The 23,916-nt window shown below is 33.4% G+C and overlaps 3 protein-coding genes and 3 non-coding genes across 7 annotated transcripts; 1 reads left to right on the top strand and 5 right to left on the bottom strand.

The window, feature by feature from the left end:
• Positions 1–1,218: 1,218 nt before the first annotated feature.
• LOC120084888 (uncharacterized methyltransferase At1g78140, chloroplastic) lies at positions 1,219–4,750 on the top strand. Of its 2 annotated transcripts, none has more exons than XM_039040698.1 (8): positions 1,219–1,439; positions 2,003–2,106; positions 2,207–2,344; positions 2,805–2,889; positions 3,252–3,445; positions 3,576–3,687; positions 4,004–4,111; positions 4,420–4,750. In XM_039040698.1, exons 1-8 carry the CDS (start codon positions 1,254–1,256, stop codon positions 4,558–4,560), a joined length of 1,068 nt encoding a protein of 355 aa, XP_038896626.1. In that variant the 5' UTR covers positions 1,219–1,253; the 3' UTR covers positions 4,561–4,750. The 2 variants fall into 2 exon arrangements, with proteins under 2 accessions (XP_038896626.1, XP_038896627.1); XM_039040699.1 differs by lacking the exon at positions 1,219–1,439 and adding an exon at positions 1,468–1,690.
• Positions 4,751–5,324: 574 nt separating this feature from the next.
• TRNAN-GUU lies at positions 5,325–5,395 on the bottom strand. The gene has a single exon. It is a non-coding gene; the product is annotated as a tRNA-Asn (tRNA).
• A 320-nt stretch (positions 5,396–5,715) lies between these two features.
• Positions 5,716–5,789, bottom strand: TRNAN-GUU. Its single transcript has one exon. It is a non-coding gene; the product is annotated as a tRNA-Asn (tRNA).
• Positions 5,790–6,011: 222 nt separating this feature from the next.
• On the bottom strand, positions 6,012–6,085 carry TRNAN-GUU. Its single transcript has one exon. It is a non-coding gene; the product is annotated as a tRNA-Asn (tRNA).
• Positions 6,086–8,674: 2,589 nt separating this feature from the next.
• Positions 8,675–12,784, bottom strand: LOC120085856 (Na(+), Li(+), K(+)/H(+) antiporter). The gene is made up of 3 exons (XM_039042078.1): positions 12,364–12,784; positions 10,475–11,229; positions 8,675–10,066 (listed from the first exon to the last, which is right to left on the bottom strand). The coding sequence occupies exons 1-3, from the start codon at positions 12,757–12,759 to the stop codon at positions 9,544–9,546; spliced, it is 1,674 nt and encodes a 557-aa protein (XP_038898006.1). The 5' UTR covers positions 12,760–12,784; the 3' UTR covers positions 8,675–9,543.
• Positions 12,785–16,780: 3,996 nt separating this feature from the next.
• LOC120086309 (uncharacterized serine-rich protein C215.13-like) lies at positions 16,781–19,009 on the bottom strand. The gene is made up of 2 exons (XM_039042885.1): positions 17,604–19,009; positions 16,781–17,130 (listed from the first exon to the last, which is right to left on the bottom strand). Exons 1-2 carry the CDS (start codon positions 18,604–18,606, stop codon positions 17,102–17,104), a joined length of 1,032 nt encoding a protein of 343 aa, XP_038898813.1. The 5' UTR covers positions 18,607–19,009; the 3' UTR covers positions 16,781–17,101.
• Between the last annotated feature and the right edge of the window lie 4,907 nt (positions 19,010–23,916).

Genomic DNA, 23,916 nt, shown 5'->3' on the forward strand with positions numbered 1-23,916 from the left:
CTGTTGAGCTGACCCTCACCTATGCAAATCTAAGGATAATCCCGAATAAACAGAAGTTCATAGTTAGCTCAGGACTAAGATCGAGTTACCTAGGTCATCTAAGTGAAATAGTCAGTCTTAAACAATAAACAGCATTATAAAGTAAGAGTGACTTATTTCTTGGTCCGATCTTACAAAAACTCATTGCATAGGATGCCCCCACACCTCATGTCAATACATGAACGAATTAGGATCACTTCGTTTGTAGCACCTTACAATAAATTGTAACAACTACATAGTGGGCCACATCCGATAGCATTACCAGAATCAAGGCACCAAATCTTATTAATATACTATAGAACATTTTAGCTATTTACTCGAATCTGATCCACTTTTATGTCTCCACATAAAGTTCAAGTATTCATATAATAGTCATGGATCTTAGTTTATTGGATTTAAACTTTCTAAGTGCAATTTATAGAAGTAATGTCAAATAATATCTTTATTGATAATAGAATATGTTTTACTTTACAAATTGCGAGTTTTAAGACATACAATCCAACTCAAATATCTATAATATTTATTAAAAACTTTAAACAAATACAAACATAATAACAATTTTAAAACAAAAATATTAAAAAGTCATAAATTCATTAAGTCAAAGTAGTCAAACTTTAAACAAAGATATATATATGTGTGTGTGTGTTTCGGATTGGGTTGGGTCAACCCGAATTTTTATTTAGTCAATCTGATACTCAACTCAACCCAACAAAAATAATAAAAGTTCAAACTAATCCAACCCAACTCAACTCAACCCTTATAATTTGAGTTGGGTAGTTCAGGTTGTTCGAGTTGTCACCCCTTACAGTTTGAGTTGGGTAGTTTAGATTGTTCGAGTTGTCGGATTTATGAACACTCCTACTAATTGTTTTCATCCAAAAATAATGTATTTTTTTTAGCTGTTTTTGAAAGTTTAAAATTATTTTTAAAATTAATAGAAGTTCAGGACTTGACACAAAGTAGAAAGTTGAAGACTATTTTTTAGAAATTAGTATGTTTTGATTGTTTTTCTTGCATACAAAAAGTTCCGAGGTTCAAATATAAATCTACAAGTTTAAATAAAATAAAAAAAATGGGGGAAAAATCAAAGAAATAATTGATTGTTACTGGAGATTTTTGTAGGCCCCGAAATTAACTTAAAACGACAGTTCTGAACGGAAATTTAAACTTTATCCCCTTGAATTCGTAAGCATTACACATAAACTTCATAAGTTATGGCTGCAAATTCAATGGTTGCCAATCACATGTACGCCTTCCTTCCAATTCCCACTCGATCTTGTTTCTTCAGGCGGTGCTTCTTCAGCTTCAATTCAAACCTATCCATTTCTCCCCCTACTTCCCTTTCAATCGTTCGATCTTCTTTGGCTGCCTCCATGGAAACTACGACTCAGCAGCCATCGGTTTGTATTCTGTCTAATCTTTCTTCCTTGCTCTTCAAATTAAATCGTACAATGGGATCTGCTCGAAGTTATTGGTAATTTACTCTGCTTGGCGTTTGAGAGAATCGTACATGCTAAATGAACTGGCCAATGGTTGTATTGCGCCGTCGTGTATGTTTTGTTGCGTAAAATCTCGGCGGATTTGAATTGGATAGAGTTATACTGAGAGTCCGAGTGATACAATTACGTCAATTCCAAACTTCTTTTAGAAGGTATAGTCATCGGTGTAATGTAACATTATCAGTAACCTCTTCAAGGTTTTAAACCATTGTTTCTGGTAACGAGAGAGGAAATATAGTTCAAAGTTGTTTGTATATTTTTTTGAATGAACTCTTTCATTCATTCCCGATGAAAGTAAGATGCTAAGGAATACTCTGATGAGACTAAATTAGTCACATATGTGTGAAGTAAGAGTGACAAAGATATATTGGGGGAAAAAAGTTTATCTAACCAATGGAGTTGACCTTTTCGAAATGACTGTTATCTTTTCCTAGATTTAATAATCTTCTGTTTTTTTGACATAGGACCTTGTTATGATTGATAAGGAAGTCAACAACATTAAGAATATTTTAGCTTGTTCCATATGCTATGGCCCATTGACTGCAGCAGTTGATTCGGGCCTTTCAGTGTATGTTTGAGACTGTATTGTTGTACCCACTTTTATTTTGCTTATTTTTTCTACTGCGTCTTAGTAATTGATGTGTCTTTATTTGTATGCTTTGATGCAGGGAGTCCACAAATGGATATCAATTGGAATGTGGCACATGTAAAAAGTCATTCACTGGCAGTGAATCTCATTTGGACTTGACGATAGCTAGCGGAATTAAAAATGGCGAATCCATGCCTGCTGCTACAGAGATTTTTAGGTACTTCTACTTTATCATCTGATATTTGAACAGGCAGTTAATTAGCATGCTACTAAAACTTTCAAATGCGAAGAGCTTCTTAGTCTCAAGAGAAATTAGTTCTGATACAAATGCCCTGTGATGAATCTTTATGCTTTATGTTGAAAGGTATTTTTGCTTAAAACTTGAAACTTGGTATGCCATATACACGAAGAAACCATTGCTACAATACAATTGGGCTGCAAATCCAATATGGACATATTAGTTTACTTATCAGGGCTTTATAGAGGTCTGTGCTATTTTCAGAAATATTTTAATTTTTTGCTATGTTGGGATTAGGATTATATTGGTAGCTAGCTTTGCCTCAGATGTATTGTGGAAACTAAAGTTATGGGTGTTTGGTTGGAACTTTTGATACCTTTCCCTTGCTGGCTCTCTCCCCTTTGTTCATCTCATATTTATCAGATTTTCACTGGCTCAGGACTAGATTGGTGTCTTTTCTTTATGAGAGGGGCTGGCGACAAAGTTTTTCACCATTCCTTGGTTTTCCTGGCCCAGAAAAGGAGGTGATGTCAGCTCTTTTATTGCTCTTCATTATTGAACTGTCTGCATGGTACTTTTTATGTAATATCAGCAAGTATAGTTCAATTTTAAGAATCAGATTGGTCCATTAGTAATTTAATACCAATCCAAAGTCAAAGAGAGGGCTTTATTCTTTGATTAAGAACGTTATATTAAAAATGTGGGGGCAGGCAATTCGAGCTTAACGCCCTATGAAGGGGAGGTCGCAGTGTCAACACCTTGAGCCATGTTGAGGACAGAAAAGCTTAGTGATTTTAATGACTATTTTCATATCTACTAGACTAGTGATATCAATTCAAGATGTGGTTATGTTCCCAATGCTAAGGACATGATGATTTCTTTGCAGTTTGAGTTGTTAAAAAATTTCATGACACCAATCTTAGGTGGAAACATAATTGATGCAAGTTGTGGAAGTGGAATGTTTTCGAGAATCTTCGCCAAGAGTGGGTTATTTTCCTCTGTTGTTGCTTTGGACTACTCGGAGAACATGTTAAAGGAGTGCTATGAATTCATCAAACAAGAGGAAAACTTCCCCAAAGAGTAAACAACATTTTCTTTTAGTTTTGGCTTTACTTGAGTAGCTGTGGAATTGCTACAGTTCGAGGATCTTTGTGTGGTATATTTAAATTGTGTTTGAGTTTTTAATCTACATGGATCTTTTCTTTCTTAGGAGCTTGGTACTGATTAGAGCTGATATTGCTCGACTTCCATTTGCTTCAAGTTCTGTTGATGCAGTGCATGCTGGTGCTGCTTTACACTGCTGGCCTTCACCATCAGCTGCTGTGAGTAGTTTTCATATATCTGGGGTTTATAGGTTTTGATTTGACTTTCTATAGTTGCACTAATTGAAAGCACGCGACGCAGGCTGCAGTTTATTGATATTTGTTGGCTTTTTCCTAGAGTGATAATGATTAGTCACCTCAGAGAAAATGTATCTTAGCACTCTCAACTTTGCTTCTCTGTTTGAGTATATGTGTATATCTGCTGGCACCTACTGATGTTGTGACATATACCTATAACTGTATAATAGAATCATCCCAGTAAACTAATCCAAGGACAAGCTTTTAGTAATTAATTGTTTGCATAATGAACTTGCAGGTGGCTGAAATAAGTAGAATTTTGAGACCTGGAGGAGTATTTGTTGCCAGCACTTTCATAATTGATGGACCGTTTTCTTTTATACCATTTTTGGGGATTCAAATAGAGGTATGTTCGCAAATTGTTTCTAATTTTCCTCTCTTCAAGGTTTCGGTAGTATGATTACTTCAGTCTATTGTTATATCTTTACTTCTTCACCTTGCTTGTCTTTTGTTGCTTTGAAATGCTTTGATACTATCTAAAGTGCCAAGCAAAACAATCACATTTACTTAGGTTGGTTAACCATTGCATTGTGCTGCAACGTTCCGTTCATATTAGTTACCTATAATAGAATTGTGATTTCTTGCTACCATTTCTGCATCTTTATACCTCAGTATTTAACCCTTAAACTTTATATTTTGCATCACACCGCACAGGGTATTCAGCAGATAACAGGAAGCCATATCGTCCTATCTGAAGGAGAATTAAAAGAACTCTGCACAGCCTGTGGTCTGGTTGACTTTAAATGTTTAAGAAATAGGCGCTTTGTGATGTTGTCTGCTACAAAACGCAGCTAAACATTTGGTTTTCTGGTGGTTTCCAGTCCCTTAGTTATTATGTGGTTTTATCATAACATTTCAAAAGTTGGTGTTTTATGTATGTGTTGGCTGCCAGCCAACTCGTTATGTAATTTATCAATCTCTTTTACCTTTTGTTGTTGTAGCCCATATTTATAAATGAAAAGAAAATAACCAATTACAGAAAAAAGCTTAACAAAGAGCATGTTGAATATGCTAGAAGGAGGAACCTCCGACCTTGTGGTTAACGGCCACATGCTCTAACCAACTGAACTATTTCAGTATTTGAAATCAGTTATTATGTGGTTTTATCATAACATTTCAAAAGTTGGTGTTTTATGTATGTATTGGCTGCCAGCCTGCTCGTTATGTAATTTATCAATCTCTTTTACCTTTTGTTGTTGTAGCCCATATTTATAGATGAAAAGAAAATAATCAATTACAGAAAAAAAAAAAAACTTAACAAAAAGCATGCTGAATATGCTAGAAGGAGGAACCTCCGACCTTGTGGTTAATGGCCACACACTCTAACCAACTGAACTATTTCAGTATTTGAAATGGGTTTTTTTGAAGAATTATAAAACTTAAAAAAAGATGTAAAGAAATGTATGATAAAAAATAATCTTCATTGTGCTAAAAAGAGGGTTTGAAACTACAACTACTACAGTCAACTAAGCAACTAACTTTAACGAATTTAGTGGTGTATTAAAATCTAAGAAAGACTAGAGAAGAATAGATTAAAAAAACAAAACATTGAAAAGAAGAGACGCTAGGAGGGCTTGAACCTCCGACCTTGTGGTTAACAGTCACACGCTCTAACCAACTGAGCTATTCCAACATCCAAAATGAGATTTCTAGAAGGTTTTTAAAACTAAAACAAAATGTAAAGATGACAAAAATAATGTTTATTGCACTAGAAGGAGGTCTTGAACCTTGTAGTTAATAGCCACACGATATAACCAGCTAAGCTATTCCAACATCTGAATATGCTAGAAGGAGGAACCTCCGACCTTGTAGTTAACGGCCACACATTCTAACCAAACTACAACTACTACAGTCAACTAAGCAACCAACTTTAACGAATTTAATGGTGTATTAAAATCTAAGAAAGACTAGAGAATAATAGATTAAAAAAACAAAACATTGATGAAGAGACGCTAGAAGGAGGGCTTGAACCTCCGACCTTGTGGTTAACAGCCACACGCTCTAACCAACTGAGCTATTCCAGCATCCAAAATGAGATTTCTAGAAGGTTTTTAAAACTAAAATAAAATGTAAAGATGACAAAAATGATATTTATTGCACTAGAAGGAGGTCTTGAACCTCCAACCGTGTAGTTAACAACCACACGATATAACCAGCTCAGCTATTCCAACATCTAAAATTAAAATTCTTCATAATTTTTTAAAACCGAAAAACAAATGTAAAGATGACAAAATTAATTATTATTCCGCTAGAAGGAGGGCTTGAAACTCCGACCTTGTGGTTAACAACCACACGCTCTAACCAACTGAGCTATTCTAGCTTATTGTTATAGAGAAGTAATTTTGCTAGTTTTATTTGCTTATATAACTTTAGTTGAGATAGAATGTCTGTAGTTAATATGTCTATGTTTTTAGTGCAGAATTGAGTTCATATATTTGAGTATCTAATACAGTTTTTTGAACTCTAAATAATATGTTTTTATGATTACTATTTGTGTTTTGAAACTTTTTTATTCAATAATTATACACATCTTTGTTTAAACAAAATATGAATTGCAATTTTTTTCTTTTAAATTTTAAAACTTTTCTTTCTTTCTTTCTTTCTTTTTTGGGCAATGAACAACAATTAATGCATTATATTTCTTGTAGAAATATGATTAAATAAAATGAGAAACTAAAGTGAAATTAAAACTTTTGATTCTAGCTAATTTTTCTCCATGAATTTCATTATCTTCTTCTTTTTCTTCTTCTTCCTATTATTGTTGTATATTTTTACAATGTCATGAATTTTTTTAATTAAATCTCTCTCATCATCGTAATAGCCAATGGAATGTCACCACATTTCTTCAACAGTTTCACTTTCATTTTCTCTAAATTTGGCAGATCATCAAAGAACAAATCTCTATTTTTCATCAATTCTTGCTAAAAAATGTTCTAAGAATTTTTTTTTCATTTTATGGTTTTTTGTGTTATATGCTACATACATATTTTTCGTCTAAATATTCTTAACATTCATTTGATATGAGAATTCATTACGTATAAATATTGTACTTAATGTAGACAAAATAATATTTTTGTAATCAACAACCCTACAACATACCTTAATAATCATCAATCTTATAGTAGTCGAAAGTGGTTGTCAAAGTTGATTATCGAAGATGATTTTTTCTGGAGTTTGTAGTTGGAGGTGGTTGTCGAAGCCTGAAGTTAGTCACATGAAGGTGTATTGGAGTTGGTTGTCAAAGTTTGTTATTGGAGGTGGTTTTCAAATCTCAGAGTTGGTTGGGCGAAAGTAGTCGTCGAAGTTGATCATCAAAGATGATTTTTGCTAAAGATTGTAGTCAGAGATGATTGTCGAATCTCGAAGTTAGTCGCATGAAGGTGGTATTAGAATTGGTTATCGGAGTTTATTGCCGAAGGTGGTTGTCGAAACCTCAAGTTGGTCGTCAGAATTGCTTGCTCAAAGGTGATCATTGAAGTTTGTAGTCGGAGGTGGTTATCGGAGCCTACGAATGTGGTTGCCGGAGTTGGTCATCGGAGTTTGTTGTCGGAGCCAATTGGTCGTCGGAGTTGGTAGCATGAAGGTGGTCGTCAGAAGCTAGAATTGGTTGTCAAAGTTGGTTGCGCAAAGGTTGTCGAAGTTTGGAGTTTGTCATCGGAGCTATAATCGAAGGTGGTTGTCGAATTGGATTTCGTCACCAGAATTTTCATCAGAGGTGGTTGTCGGAGCCCGAAGTTGGTCGCTAGAGTTGTCATCAGATGTGGTTGACGGAGCCCGGAATTAGTCGTTGGAGTTGTCATCAGAGGTGGTCGGAGCCTATAGTTGTCATCAGAGGTGGTTATCAGAGTCTTGAGTTAGTTATTGGAATGTGACAGTGGTCGATGGGTGGAGCCATAAAAAACATAGGAAGAAGAGAGAGTTGAGCTGAGTTGGTAAAATATACCGGCTCAACTCTACCAACATTTAAAGTTGGTGGACCAAACAATGAGTTGGTATATTATACCAACTCAACTTAACTCATGTTGGTGAGCCGAACACCCCCTTACAATTGTGACAATTATTTAATATCACACACGTCCATGTCAATCATGTGTGGTAAATAAAGATACTTCTTTTGCAACAAGTCAAAAACAACATAAAGCTCCAAATCGAACACAGTTCAATTGACATATGAGTGTGCTAGAAACCACAATGTATGTAGTTTAAATCCCCCTACCCCTAATTGCACTAAAAAAAATAAACAAATAAAACAAAGTGAGCCAGAAAAAATTTTAGAGATCTATTAGATTAGAAACAATTCCTCCTCTAAATATTTAGACTGGTATGTTATTGTCTACTTTAAATATTAACTTTCATGACACTATTTTAATAATTATTCAAAAGACTAAACCAATGAAAATAATCATCTCACTTGTATACCAATGATTTTCTTTCTTATTTAAGCAATGTAGAACCATGGCCTCTTCTCCAACAAAATCAAAGAAAGAAAAACTTCACCCACTCTAGTCACTTCCATTGTGAACTCAAGCAGCTCAAACCATACCAGCAAAACAAAGAGAAAAAATGGCTCAATCAAATCACCCTCAGAGCCTCAGACGTAATGATAAAGCCTGACATAGAGCTCGCCAAGAATCTCACCTCAAAAATGATAGAACTCTCAAATGAACTTTCTCACCCACAGGGATTATCGAAGAAGACTAGTTTCATTTCAACCCATTCTAACCTTATCCAGCTAACTTATTAGCCACTTTTGTTGCATATCATGCTATAACATATAAGAAATGAACAGATACAAAACTATCAAAATTTTATGAACTGCGTGATTTTACCTTATTCAAATTTTTGCATACGAGTAATATATAAGCAAAACAAATCTATAATTAGCATCGAATGTCGATGGGCAAACATGGAACTTAAAATTTAAAATAAATTTCTATAATAACAAAAGAATCAACATTCGTACACTTGTGTGGTGGGGATAAAAATCAAAATCAAAATCAGAATAGGTATTTAGGAAGAGCGAGGGAGAGACAAGAAGTCGCTTGTAGAATGCCAACTACCAACTACTAAGTGAAGACTACTTTTTCACTTCCATGAAGAAGGGATGCGGCACAACGAGCTTTCTTCCGGCTAAGCACTACATAAGCCACAGGCAGAGAAAGCTCGAAGAGCTCAGAAGAAGAATTCCGCTCAGCAGGTGAGTCCCACGGCCCAGCCCGTCCATAATTATCAGCTTTTCTAAAGAACAGAGAATGAATGTATTTGATGTGATCTGCAAAACTTTTACTCGAGAAAGTAGGAATCAGAAACACAAACACCTACAAGAAAAGCTTGGAAAAGAGATTATTATGTACTTATCTAAGCACATTGTATACATAAGAATTTAGTAATACGCAACAAATGTTATAGACTCCTTGCAACCATGAAACCGAATAAGAATAGTATCTGTATTATATTAAAAAAATATGAGGAGACGAATTTGATTCCATTGTACACATTTGGTTGAACATATACACGTATAAATAGCAGAGGTCCATATGACAATCTACAAACTCTGCAAGCCAAACGTTCTTAAAGCGTGCCCTATTGATCTGTCACAAGATAAATTGAATATTTCTACTCATTGTAATTCTTAAAAGTATGTTTCATCTTCTGTTTTGAATTTTAGAGAATTCCATAAATCAAAATTAAAATACTTCCCAACCGTGGAATGGAATTGCTTCTTTGGTCTCCCTGCGAGTTAGAGAGCTAGACAACAAAGTACATCCTCTCGAAAGGCTATTGTTTAACAAAATTTGAAAATGTCAACTGGCGATAAAGGGCTGTCTTTTCATCATCATCAAAATCTAGATTGTCCTCATAATCCATATCGATGACTGTTCTATCTGTAGCATATACTTCATCTGACCCTGCTAAATGAACTTGAGAGTATCCAGCACCTGAAGGTGACCTTTCAGATTCTATTTGCTGCATCTCCGATTCAATTAAAACTTCCATCCGTGCTCGTTCTCTATCTCTTGGATAGGTGCAGTAGAGAAACGAGTAAATAAAACAACAGAGAGCCAATGGAATTCCTATTGCTGTGTACAACGCCCGGGCTAATGATGCTGCATTCTCCCTATCTGTGGCAATCTCTTCAGATTCAGTAGATCCTTTCTGAACAGGCTTATATCCATAGACATGCTGAGCCAGAATTCCGACAACAGGAGGGGCAAATGATGACAAAATAGACTCAAAGGACCGATCTAAAGCATAGACACTAGTCCGAGATTTCTCAGGAACAATCTCTGCAAAAATAGGACTGCAAGAAAACAAATCAAACCGTGACTTGAAGTCAATATTGTATCTCTGTTCCTTTCATACATGGATTATGAGTAATGTACACGCCAAGAAATTCTATTGTTATCCATTCAACGTTCAAGGCTGTATTAACATTCTATTCTTGACGTACATCTTTCTAGATATAGTTCATAAGTAATCAATATCCAATCATCACTACTGATGCTTATTATCCTATAAGTCGTGTTGTTATCTTATGAGCCAAAACTACAAGTAGGATTCTTTTAGTTATGGTGAAAACCTATTATTGGAAGGATGTATTGCTTATTAATCGATTGCCTTCTCAATTTCTATGTAATTGGCCCACCTGAAGTCTGAACACTACTTTTTCTCATGGATTGAGATAGATGACGGCAAATATGACACTTACTTATTTGTAGCTGGAGCATTCCAAGAAATGAAAAACCCCACAATGATCAAGACTAGTCCATGGATAACTGCTGTAGAGGGGCCATCAGGCAAGAAGAGCAGAAGAACTGCAGCTAGAGGAATGCCTGACCCTGAGCTGATCTGGGACAGAATAATCCTCCCAGAGTTTGGGAAACGCGTGGAGAGGATATCTCCCATTTTCCCTCCAAACAAACCTCCAAGAGAGTTTCCAATCACAAACATGCCCATCAGAAAAGCAGTCATATCATGGGAGAATCCCTTGAGCTCCAACCACATTGTTGCAAATGACAAGGCTGACCAGGGAAATGAACCTGTGACACCCTGCGCTACGATGATCTGGAAGGAGGGAATCTTCATAACTGCTTTGGATTCCCTGACCAAGACCTTCACTTCTGACCAAAAAGAACTATGAGCTGGAACATGATTACCCGTTTTTATGCCGTCGTCTAAAAAATGTGGATCATGTGCAAATAAACGGACTAGAATGCCAACAACAACACTGATTAATCCAACTAGATGAAATGCAATTCTCCAACCGGGGATTCCCATAAATGTTATTGGAGCTATCACGATTGAAAACAACCCGCCAATAATGGAGCCTAAGTTGCCAGTAGTTTGAAGCCATCCAAAAGCCACACCACGGTTATTGTCATCTGTTGAATCTGCTACAAGAGACTGGATGGCAGGTGCAACTAATGCGAGGCCAATCCCATTCAATGCTCTTGAAACAGCAACCTGTTGGATACAATCTGAATGACTTATAATCAGCTAATATGTAATCCCAGCATAGGTAAATCTGCCACATATTAATATATTGACAACTGAAAACTTCTATCAAATCAACTTGCCCAAGTTCTGTTGAACTAAAACAATTTCTAACACCAATGGAAATTAAAAATTTATTGTCTATAAATCTGTGCAGGCTTTCCCTCTTCCAGCAAATCATCCAAAATTTTTATGCTTACCACACATAAAAGGCCCACGTGCTGAGATTTTCGAATCAATTACTATATTTCCCAAAGGCAATTGGCTTTATACCCAAACTTCCAACAGAACATGTAAGCTTGAACAGAATCAACAAAGAATGAAACAAGCCCGTTAAATCACAAGTGTCTGTATTAGTTTCTCAGTCCCCAATTTCTTACTAACTTCCTAGTGTACAAGTTCTCATCCGTCGCCACAAAGTTTAGGTGGGGTTCAACATTTCACGTGATTCAGTGACAATTCTGATTCTTCGTAATCTCACAACATTCCTTGCTATATGCTTTCAAGTAATTGCCTATTTGCCAATGTATTTTTGCATATGATGAACGGATGAGCAATTTACTGAGAACGACATTTCCAACTAGAATTGAGCAAAGAGTTATGCCTCATCAAAGGCTACAGAACTATGTTCATGGTTTCAAACTTTCAACAATAAATAAATAAACAAATAACCATAAGTGCTCCAGATCTTCATTTGAAATCTACTTTATAATGTTCCACAAATTTCCTGCTGTAAGTAGATAAGGCAACATTGACATGGTAAAACACTAATTGATATGGCTTATTATTTTTAATCATTCTAGGACGCTTTAATGGTTAGTGTTCCAACTTTCCCATTCTTTATGATTACATCAGTATTCACATACGAACAAGGAAGAGAAATACGTTCTACTTCAATTTATTCTTGCAACAGCCTTAAACTTCCATTCGTTATTATGCATACACAATAATATCCGAAAGCGAGGACACGGTCAAGCGAAGAGAAGGCAGCAAAATTGGAGAGATCAAAACAAGCGGGAAGAATGTAGCATTATCTAGGGCTACACCATAGTGAAATGGAAAAGGAAAAAGAAAAATCAGGAGCAATGATAGAATTGGATGAACCTGAAGAAAAGTAGAGGAAAAGGCGACGAGAAACGTAGCGGCGGCCCAGAGGAAAGCGCCGAGAGCAATCACATGAGCTCGGTTATGGCGGACGGCCAAATAAGCAGCCAAGGGATAGCAAGCAGCCTGAACGATGGATCTGAAGAGAGTCAAGGAGCCGAGACCAGTAGGATCGGTGTGCAAGGCGGCACCGACCTCTTTGTAGACACCGGGTAAGAGAGATTCGTCGGCCCTCTCCATGACTCCGGCGAGGTTGACCAGAATGAGTGTCACCGTTTCCGGCTTCATGTCGGTCCGCCGCGAGCCGCCCGCGAATTTAGGCTCCAATTTGTAGTTGGCACCCGCTTTTACATGCCAATTGGATCCCTTCCTTCCTACGATTGAATGTCCACTCATAAAATCCTCTTCTTTTTATTATTCCTTTTTTATTCTCATTCCTCCATCCTCTCTTCCTAAAGTAAATACTTTTTTATTTCAAAAAGTAATAAATATCTATTTTATGAAAACATATTCGGTGATAATTTTTTAGAGAGAGATCTTAAATTTATGTCTAATAGTTGTTACTACAAAACACGTAGATGTCTGAATTTCCATTCTCATTGTATAATTTGTCCTATTTCAAAGTGTTTACACACACACATATATATATTTCATGGCTAAATCCCAGTTCAATTAAAGCTTAAAACGTTTTAATTTGGATAGATTTTTAATTTAGAATCCATTGGATAACATTTATATTTCCCATCTTTTATTTCTATTGAAAAATTAATTTCCCATCTTTTATTTCTATTTCTATTTTTCAAAAAAAGTATGATAATCATTTACATTTTTTTGTTTCTAATTTTAAGAAACGTTTCTAAAATATGGATCAATCTTGAGGAATTATAAAAAAGCATTAGTAACAACAAGATACTTGAAATTTAGTGATGCATATCAAGAATAAAAAATTATCATCTTTTTTTCTGTTTCATTTTTGGGATAAAGATGAATTCTCATAATGTTTAGATACTTAAGATTGATTTGACAGTAAATAACGTTTATTTCTTTTCCAAAAATAAAGTTGTAAATTTATTTAGAAAATACTTTGTATATCTTAGACCGCACATATTTATGGTACATTCCGTCATATATCTAATTAAAAATTGACATCTGTCAAAGTTTTTTTTAAAAGAAAGTAACTAAAAAATATTTTTTGTGTATGGATAAGAAATGAGAATATAGTACTTAGGTGCATCAAGAATCACCTATGTATTGCTTTATTTAATTTGGATTGAATAATTGAATAAATTAAAAATATATGCTATTTTCAAAAATACATTATAAATATTAGATGTCCAAAAGTTCTCCCTATTAATAATCAAGATTTAAAATATCGATTTCAACAAAAAATATCGAAGATTTTATTTTATGAAAATTTCAATGAAAATATCGATAAAATGTCAATTTCAATGAATATTTAAAAAAAATTGTAAAAAAAAAACTTAAACTAATAAATAATGATTTTATGAAAATTAAACAAGTTAACATGTTATTATTTATATTATATTTACATTATTGACGTTTTATTGCTTATTTTTATATTTCGTGGATTTTTTTTTATCGTAGAATAGAAATATTGATTCACCCCTTGTGTCAATATTGAACCCTATAAATATCGATAGGAATGTCATGCACATCTACATAAATTCAATACTATGCTAATAACAATGTTTCGAGCTATATAAAAAAAAAAAAAAAAAAAAAAAGAAACGAATATAACAAAATCTTTTATCATTTTTTGAAATGCTTTTTTTTTCCCTAAGCATAAAAGATTAGTTTAGTTTTAAGTTGAGATATAATTTTGATATTGTACGTTAGGTTTCGATGATTCTCGTCACATTACTAGATGATATTTATCTAGTAAGATAAAGTAGAATATACGTTGCCTTGGCACCACGCCAACCTTCTGGAAACGGTTGCTTTTTATCCAATGTGATCACGAAATCAAATGTTGGGCCTGATTGCCGGCCCATTACTTCAGTTCTTTATACATCTGGCCCATTCTGACTCTCTCCTTTAGTTTTGGGCTCGACTCTAGTAGCCCAATGTAAGCCTCAACCTCTCTTATGTGTATTGTTCTAGCCTCCGCGCATTATTAGACGTTTCTTTTTGTTTGGAAGGTTCTGTTTCATTTTTTTTAGTCATTTGTATAGGTACATAAAAGTGTAAACCTCAACTAGGGATATTTTCATCTTTAGTAATTTAAATATTTTACTGAAAATAAAGTTTTGTCATATTTACAAAATCTATTAGATTTAACTATTTTTCAAGTTTCAAATCGTTCCTTATTAAAAAAAAATTAAAAATATTATTTCTCTAGTTGACCCTACATACAATGTTATAACTCGGATAGAGGTAACTCCAAAGTCCATATTGAGTATCATTCCAAAAATCATACACATATTATATGTTCAACTCAACTTAAACATCACAGAATGTGTGCGGCAAACACTAGCACAATTTCATTTCATTTTTAGTTTCTTTATGTTTTGTAGGTTCCCTTATTTCGTTGAAGCACTAGTGATTTTTCAATTTTCTAGATTTTTCCATAAAAAAAAAAATGAAACTTGTGTATTATGCAATCATAGTATAAAAGGGACATATCAATAAAAAGGGAACAAAGAGAGAAACTCTTACATAAAAATGAGCTTGCTTGACCAAGATCATATTTAAGGTCATGTTTGATAAAAAAAAATTGAGCAACAAAATTTAAAAGAGAGAGAGAGAGAAAAAAAAAAGGAAAAAGAAAAGGGTTTAAACTTTTTTTAGATTGTATCTTGAATAGATTTGGATGTTATATGATTTAAATTTATTATGATATGTGGGGATGTTATAGTGTAGTAGCTAGGTTAAGAAAGGGGTGAAGAGTAGTGGGGAACATGAAGGGATAATCAAAACCACTTGAGGGTAGGGGTTGAAACCCACAAAGGAGACCAGGATAATGTCTCATCAAATACTTTATTCAAAAGAATTTTTCTTTTTTAGCATCTAATAATTTGTTTGCAACTCAAGTAAACTAAAGCCCCTGTCTCTGTGTCTCCACTTTTTAATCTCCAATCTAAATCCTAACACACACCAAAATCTAATTTACACCTTACAATAATATAATATGGCAAAAAAAAAACTTATAATTAGTCCTATATACTCCAATAATAACACATAAAAAGAAGACCATTCGTATGTTATTGTGTGTTTCAAAGTTCCACCATCTTTAATTACAAGAGAGTTCTACTTCACCACAAAACTTAACAAAAAAAGAGTTGACAATTTGGGTGGAAGGAAATTTGGACGGTGACTGCAAAGATTTTGATAATATTTCATTAATTACTTATTAAATGTATATACCCCATTTCAAATCTAGGAAATATTATCATCAACATAGTTCAATCAATGGTGTGCTAAAGTCAATGATCCCTCAATTAATTATATGTTAGGGATCCAGAGAGTTTTGTTGGTTCGAATCTCTCCCCTTTTAATGTTTTAAATAAATAAACAAAAACAAAAATGATGATTGAATTTTTTTTTTTTTTAATTCAACCATATATGGAATGGTATTGAAAATATCTATTGGTATGAGTTTAGGATTTATTAGTGGGTTGGAATATTTTTCTTCTAAAAAATTGTTTTTTATGAGTATATTTGAAAAAAAAAATTAATAAAAACTTAAAATGTGTTTATAGTGAGTTTAGATAGTTATTTTTTTAATAAAAAAATCTCAATAAATAAGTAAAAAAATTAAAAACACTTAGATAGACACATTACCAGAAAAAAAAAAAAGTGCTTAACCGATATATATATATATATATACACACACTTGTGAAAAACCCTAGTAATTAATTAAGCTGGTGTAAAAGAGTAAATTGAAGTTAATAATGTAATGAGATAATGAGATATATATGGAGGATGAGAAGGGTGAGTTAAAGGGAAAAAGTGGAGGGAAAAGGCATGAAACGTGTACATAATAATTATATATGGTTGAGTAGTCATTGGAATATTACATGTCGGAATGAGTATTTATATATGAATCATAACCATATTGAAATTTAGGCGTACGGAACACATGTAACCTTCCATTCCAACCAACTTTTTTATTTCACTTTAGGGTAGAAAGATACGACACCTCCAACGTCTTGGCCCATCCTCTCCTTTCCTCTCTTCATTTTAAACAAATAAGTAAATAAAACTCCAATTTTTCACCCAGCTTAGTTGATTTAGATATATAAACACTTGATCAATCTAAGATGTCAATACTTCAAATCTTTTAACCCTACTTGCTTCTGTTCGAGTTTTTCTTCATAATAAACTTCGTTATCAAAGAAATTAACTTGACAATAGCAAGAACAAAGCTTAAATTAGAAGAAAGATGTGTAAAGTCTTGTATAATAATAATAATAAATAAATAAATAAAAGAGATAGGAGAAAGATATTTACATGACTAATTATATAATAGGTAGAGAATGTGATATATTAGGGTAGCAATAGAGAATAGGCTAGCAACTAGCAAAGCATAGCATCATAATATATATATATATATATATATATATATATATGTATATATATTTTCCTTTCTCCGGTGCGAGGAATGGGTCCCATTCTGACCGGAAATTTAGAACCGTCAAAACTATGGCAAATTGGCAAAGCAGCAGGTGCGGTTGAAGTGGAGCGGCAATTAATTTTTGCAAAATCTTCCTTCCAATTGTCACGCCATTATATTGTAACCTGAATCCACTAAAATCCAATACCCACCGTCAAACCCTCCTCTCAATACCCATCATTTTATGCTCTCTAATAATAACATATATTTTGTAAATGTAAACAAAGAACGGAAAGAAGACATTAATTAAGTAATTATGAAGATTCTATATATATGCAAATATATATATATATATATCGAATTTAATAATATTCCTTAGTAAACTGCCAAAAGGGTTTTATGATGGGTCTACGGGTAAGGAGGTTGCTTGGAGGCTCTTCTTTTCCATCATCAACTTACCACCACCACTACCACCACAATCTTCAAAATCATCATTAAAATCATCGGCATCACCATCATTGCCATTTTGATTACCTAAAAAAAATTTACCCATTTTCCTTTTTTTCTTTTAAAGTTAGTCTACTGTACTTTCACCCCCTGGTAGTAGTTGAAACAATATTCCCCAAATTATCATTCGACCAAGAACAACCCGTAAAATTCAACTTACAATTTGCTGCATTATTGTTGTTATTCGATCGCGTTGCTGCTGCTGCTACTGCTTCTGCTGTTGCTGTTGCTGTTGCTGTCACTGTCATTACAGTACTATCGCGGTTACCTCTCCAGATTTCATCATTTTGCAGCGTTGTTGCTGATAGTAACTGCTGGCTAGTTCTGATAGTGTGGGGCGTCTCTAAATGCCCACTTCCTCCTATAACCTCCTTAGAATTAGCATTAAAGTCATGCCCTGATACCGTCTGAAACGAAAAAATCCCACCCGTCTCTGCCGGCTGTCGCACAACATTGTCGACCTTTGAACGAGAAGGGTACACACCCAATCCAGATGCTTCTAAATTCGTAGCCGCGGAATTGTTTGTCCTAACCAAGCCGAAGAGATCAAATCGCCGAGAATAAGAGGACCCACCGGCAGTGAACGGCGGGGAAGGGATTCCGGTGAACTCTTGCACCATTGCTCGAAAATTCGTAGTGTCTGTTGTGAGAACGGTGGTGGGGGCTCGTCGTGAAGCTCTAGTTCTCTTCTTTGTAGTGACTTTAGGATGTAAAGCGCCGGAGGATGATGATGGGGTTGAGCGAATTTGGATTTGGTTTTGGGTAGATCCGTCGGAGATTGGTGGGTTTTTGAAGTGGGTGGGTTCAGATCTTAAGACGTCGAGATTGACAAAGGAATTGGAGGAATTATCAGGGTTGAAATTGTGGTAACTGGAAGGGAAATCGTAGAAAGAAGGAAGGAGATGGTGGTTTTGGTAGTGAAAAGGAAGTTGATGAGGGATTGATGAAGAAGAAGAACAACCAAGAAGCGAAGAAGAGGAAGAAGAAGAAGAAGAAGAAGAAGAAGAAGAAGAAGAAGAAGAAGAAGAAAAAGGAATAATATTGTTGTTGAAGAAAAGTGGGGGAGGGGGAAAAAGTTGAGGTTGGTGATGAGAAGAAGAATCGTACTCTTCAACTTCATCAGCACCACTAGAAGATTGCAAACTTCCGCTACCGGAATCCATTTCTGATCAACCTAATTTTCTTAATGAAAGTGTAAGCAAACAAATAAATAAGAAAAGAGGGGGGAATCTCTGTGGAAAAACTGTCAAATATGAAGGGAAGACAGTGAAGAGGGGAGCTTCGATAAATCAGCTTTTAGAGGGAATCAAAATCTTGGAAGGGTTGATCGGCAAAATCTTTTACTTGTCATTCAGTTGGAAGCAAAAAGGAAAGAAGAGGGGGTTTCTCTAAAAAGAAGAGAAAATATAGAATGGGATAGATACTAATAATAATGACATGGGAGGGGTAAAATAGCAAATAAAAGAGAAGGGTAGCCAGATAATTAAGCATAAGCTAAACTAAAAGAGAGGAAAAAGGTAGGGTTTTTTTTTTTTGAGAGGTAGAAGATGGACGGAAGAAGGAAAAGGAAAGGGAAAAGGGTATTTGAAAATTGAAAAGAGAAAATAGGATGATGAAAGGGGTAAGGTAGGGCAGAGAAAAGAAGTGAAGAAGACGGGTGGGGTCGGCATTTGAAAAGGGGTTGCTGCCAACGGGTCAAACTCAAACTTAATACCAATTTGAGAGGGACGCCTAATTTTATCAATCTTTAGTTTTATTTCATTTTCGGTGAGAGATTAACAATGAATGTGAAACCAAGAAAATCAACCATTAGATACCACCCTACATTCTTAAATTCTTAAAATTACTTTGATTATGTTTTAACTTCACACTATCTCAATTTAACGTATTAAAACTGATTTTACGTCTCTATACTTTAGAAAAATAAGAATACATCAATCATAATATCATTTGATTCTTTAGTATTGTTTACTTATCTTCCCTATGTGAACAAAGACGGTTCAATCTAATTACACGGATATCATTATAATTACTATTACTATTATGACTAATTCATAATTCTAAGTAAAACGTGATAAAAAAAATCTAATTACATTTATGATTCTTCATCTAACATTTGTTTTTTTTTTTTTTTTTTTATCATCAAGGGGTAAATCATGGCTTCAAATTATTAAAAATATATGTTTTAAAATCACTTCATTTGGCGCATTCAAATCGAATTCCGGTTTGTTTATTGCGTTTACCAACATTTCCATAAATAAAAGCATCATTTAATTGCTTCCACTATGCCTCTTTGTGGTCCCTTTACTCAAAAATACCAAAAATACTTTCACTTGCTTTCTTTTTCTTTCTTTCAATCCCCCCTCGAATTTATCTTATTTCATCTAGTACATTTAATAGAGATTATAGGTCAAATGTGAACTAGTTGAATTGAATAAAAACAAAAAACTAAAAAGTACTATTATGTGTGTGTGTGTTCAGTATGTTAATGAGCTTAAAAAGTAATTTATTAATTCGCCTTAAACATTTAAAATCTAAATATTGGGTTTAATTAACAAATCTTTTGGAATGAAATTGAATTTTGTGTTCATTAAAACTTAGTCACACATTTAATTTTGTTTTCAATTGATTCTTGGATTTTAAAAAATGTTGATTAGGTCAGTCACATATTATATACTAATTTGAAAGCTTTTAAATTTATTGGAGGAACTCATTACATATTTTTAAAGTTTAGACGACCTATTTAACACAAATTTGAGGCTTCAAGAGTTGTTAAGTATTTTCATCTTCATTACCATAGGTTTATTAGGGTATATTTGACTTGATTTTAATTAATCTTGATTAGTATAGCTAGAAATTAGAAATTTTCAGTTGAATTATGCAAAAATTTGAGTTGTACAAAAATTCAAATTATTGATATCTGAGTCTGTATTTTTCAGTTGACTAAGTTTAATTGATTCATAGGTTTGTGATTTGTCCCTAATAATTTAAGTACATATAGTATGATTTATGAGGTTCATATAAATCTAAATTGATGTAAAATGTGTTATATAATATAACCCATATTAGAATTAATTAATAAACATATCATTTATACCAAACAAATTCACTTGATAAACTCAATCGTTTGAACTCTGAATTGCACTATTCTTTCTCGTGACCCTCTGTTGCATTCAAAGTAAAAGCCTTTTTTTTTTTGAAAATGCAATTATTTTTTCTTTGAACTTATATATGTAGGAGCTGGAATATATTAATATACATCAGACCACCAACACGTCGAAATTCAGCTGCACAAAAAAAATAATTATATTATATTATTACGTCTATCTGACATATTAAGCTTAATGTGAAAGAAATCCATTTATCAATTTTAACACCTCAGCCATATTAGGAGCCGTAATTTCCACCACGAATTAAGGAGAACTCAATGTATTCATTCGTCCCTCATACTTCATTATTATATTATTTTTAAGTAGTAACCAGAGGATCCTAAATATCTAACGCTAAACTTAATTTTTAAATATAATTATACTCTTAATTGAGACATGTTTAACTTAATATTTATACAAAAAATTTTTAAAAAATGGAATCTTGGCTCCAGATCAGCCTTTGACTTGGTCAAAGCTCAGAAATAGTAAGATCAAGGTAGCTATGATTGAGAGCTACCACCAGAGAATCTTTCTTCTCAAATGTAAAAAGGACTTCAATTATACATTTGAGAGCCATCATACTTGTGAAAAATAAATAAATAAATGTAATATTCGAAAAAAGTTGATTGTATATACGCAAGAAATCAATTCATAAACAAAGTAAGACCGTTCTTCATTTAGGGTTTAGGGTTGAGATCATCGGATGTGCTAAATTTAAGGTTTAAAAGGTGGGTTCAAATCAAAATTTACCATTTAATTTGGCTTTTGTATTTATTTGGTGGTTAAGTTATAAAAAAAACCCCTTACTATGATGGTAGGTTTAATTATATTTTTGGACTACGAAAATTTTCATTTTAATTTTAAAAGTTTATTTCTTTTTCCTTAAAAACTTTGGAAGACTTTCCATGAAATTTATGGACAAAAAAGTACACATACTTATATGTTGTTTAAGTGAGTGCATCTAAACATCTACGAGTGATATTACCATCAAATTTGGCATTTTTTTTTATAATTTAACTTAATTAGGTTAAAAAGGTTTTATTTGATTCAAATATTTTCAAATGTCGAATTTTATTCAGAGTAGTCAGATACACATAGTTTATAGCTAAATTTTCAAACCCTTTAATTTTGTTATTTGAAAAGGAAAAGAAAGTAAGATCCGGAAGAAACAAATGCAAGTAACAAATGAAGTTAGATTTAGGGAAAGAGAAGTCCTTGTCATAGTACACTTTATTTTGTTGATTATTGTTCCATTAATGGATGGAACAAAGGAGGAAGTTAAGGGGGGTACCCTACAAAAAACATATCCAAAAAACCCTAAAATTCACAGGGCTTTGGAGCCCTAGATTTGCCCTAATTCGAGGCCATACAGAACAAAGAGATGGGGCATTTTATATAATACTTGGAAAAGGAAATTAAATATGGGACTTTTGCTTGTTAAACAGAGACATGTGCAATTGAAGTTGCTGGGGAGACAAAAGGGCTCCATTTGTCCACTCCTCAGTGCGCTACTTGTCCACTCCTTTTTAACAAAACTCCAAAACCTTTTCATTTTTATTCTTATTTCTAACTCTTGATTTCAACTCTTTGATCTGCATTTTCTTCGATCTTTTCGGGTTTCAAAAGCATTGCACGTTGCCTTCCTTTTCGAATTTCCATGCGTGGGGGTTATGTATTTGTGTGTATCTTACCATCATTATAGTATTTTTAATAGTTCCACAATAATTCACATGTATCCTTTAAATTAATTTTGTTGTATTACAAAACTAATGGGCTTTTTATGATGTTTAATTAATTAACATTTTTTTTAAATAAAGTAATGATTAATTTGAATGGAGGGGTTTTATATATATGTTATTTATTTTCCCAAATCCCAAAAGGGAGGAAGTGGAGATTTGGTTTGATGTTGGAAATGCAAGAGGATGTCACTACTGGTTTTCTTTTTCACTAAAAATGATTGAAATGTATGTAAACCCCACAAATTTGCACTTGCGTAATTAATAAAATAGCTAATTGTAGTTTGGAAATTGGATCATGATTAGAATCCAGATGCAATTTTTTTATTTCTCAATAATCATCTGTGTTTTGCTTTTTCCCATTAAAATATGGAGACAAAGCTTACATAAATAATAATGATTTATTTTTTTTTTTTTAAAAAAATATATAGTAATATTGGGCCTTGTCAATTGTTTCCATAAAATTCTGTGTTATTGTAGGCCTTCCATTGATATATTTCCAAGAAAAGGGAATCAAGGTCTTTTGGATTTTATAGGCCTTTTTAGCACTTGCCAACCACACAATTGTAGTTGACCATTTTATTGATCTGGTTGGTGGACTCTTTTTTAGGCCCTCTTTTGCTCTTGTCACAACTATAATTGACCAATTGCTGGCTTGGAAGACTAATGGGCTTGGGCTCAATAATCTCCCTCCCTAGCATATCAGATAATCCTAAAAATTGATTATCCAATTTCCACTGCTTACATGTTGTTAGTAAGGGTGTTCAAAACACTCGATGATCCAAAAAAATCGATCAACTCAACCTAATCCGTGCGGTTTAGATTGGATTATCAACTCATTTGGATTGGGTTTGATTCAAATAAATGAAAAATTTATAGATTGGGTTGGTTCATGGGTTCAACTAATATAATCCAAACCAACCCGAATTTATTATTAACTTTAAAATATATGTTTATATTGATTTTAATTTTATTTAATTTCATTATTTTTTTGAATAATTTACTCTTCAACAACTCTTAAAAGTATTTTTTTGCACTTTAAAAAGAAAATTCTCACTATATAAATTAAAATTGAGTTGTTAATCTTAATTCAATATATGAAAATAATTAAATTAGATTTCTACATATTTATATTTTTGCTTTTTTTAGAAATTTTTTTTAAATAAATGACCTGATTAACCCGAACCAACCCAACCCAAATATTTCATGGTTGGGTTGGGTTCATTTTTTAATAAGTGTTATTTGAGTTGAAATTTACAATCCGAACAATTGGGTTGGGTCTAAAAAGTCTTTCAACCCAACCCAACCCAAACCATAAACATCCCTACATGTTAGACACTTGAATCTCATTTGTATCTGTTATTGTTGAACTAGGGAGAATGATGTTGTTGGCTTAATTTTCAGCTCGCTTCTTCTAGTCAGGTCTCGTTTTTCAAGCTAACTTGTACAAGAAATTCTCATACCAATATAGTATTGAGCTTATCACACTCCATTGTCTAAATTAATATAGGGAATGTATAATTTAGCTAAGCACATAAAAAGTAAGGTTAAGACTCTCATTTAAAGGTTACTTACTTTTTTTCTTGGG

Source organism: Benincasa hispida, chromosome 9 (assembly GCF_009727055.1).
Source record: "Benincasa hispida cultivar B227 chromosome 9, ASM972705v1, whole genome shotgun sequence".
In the NCBI taxonomy this organism is placed as follows: domain Eukaryota; kingdom Viridiplantae; phylum Streptophyta; class Magnoliopsida; order Cucurbitales; family Cucurbitaceae; genus Benincasa; species Benincasa hispida.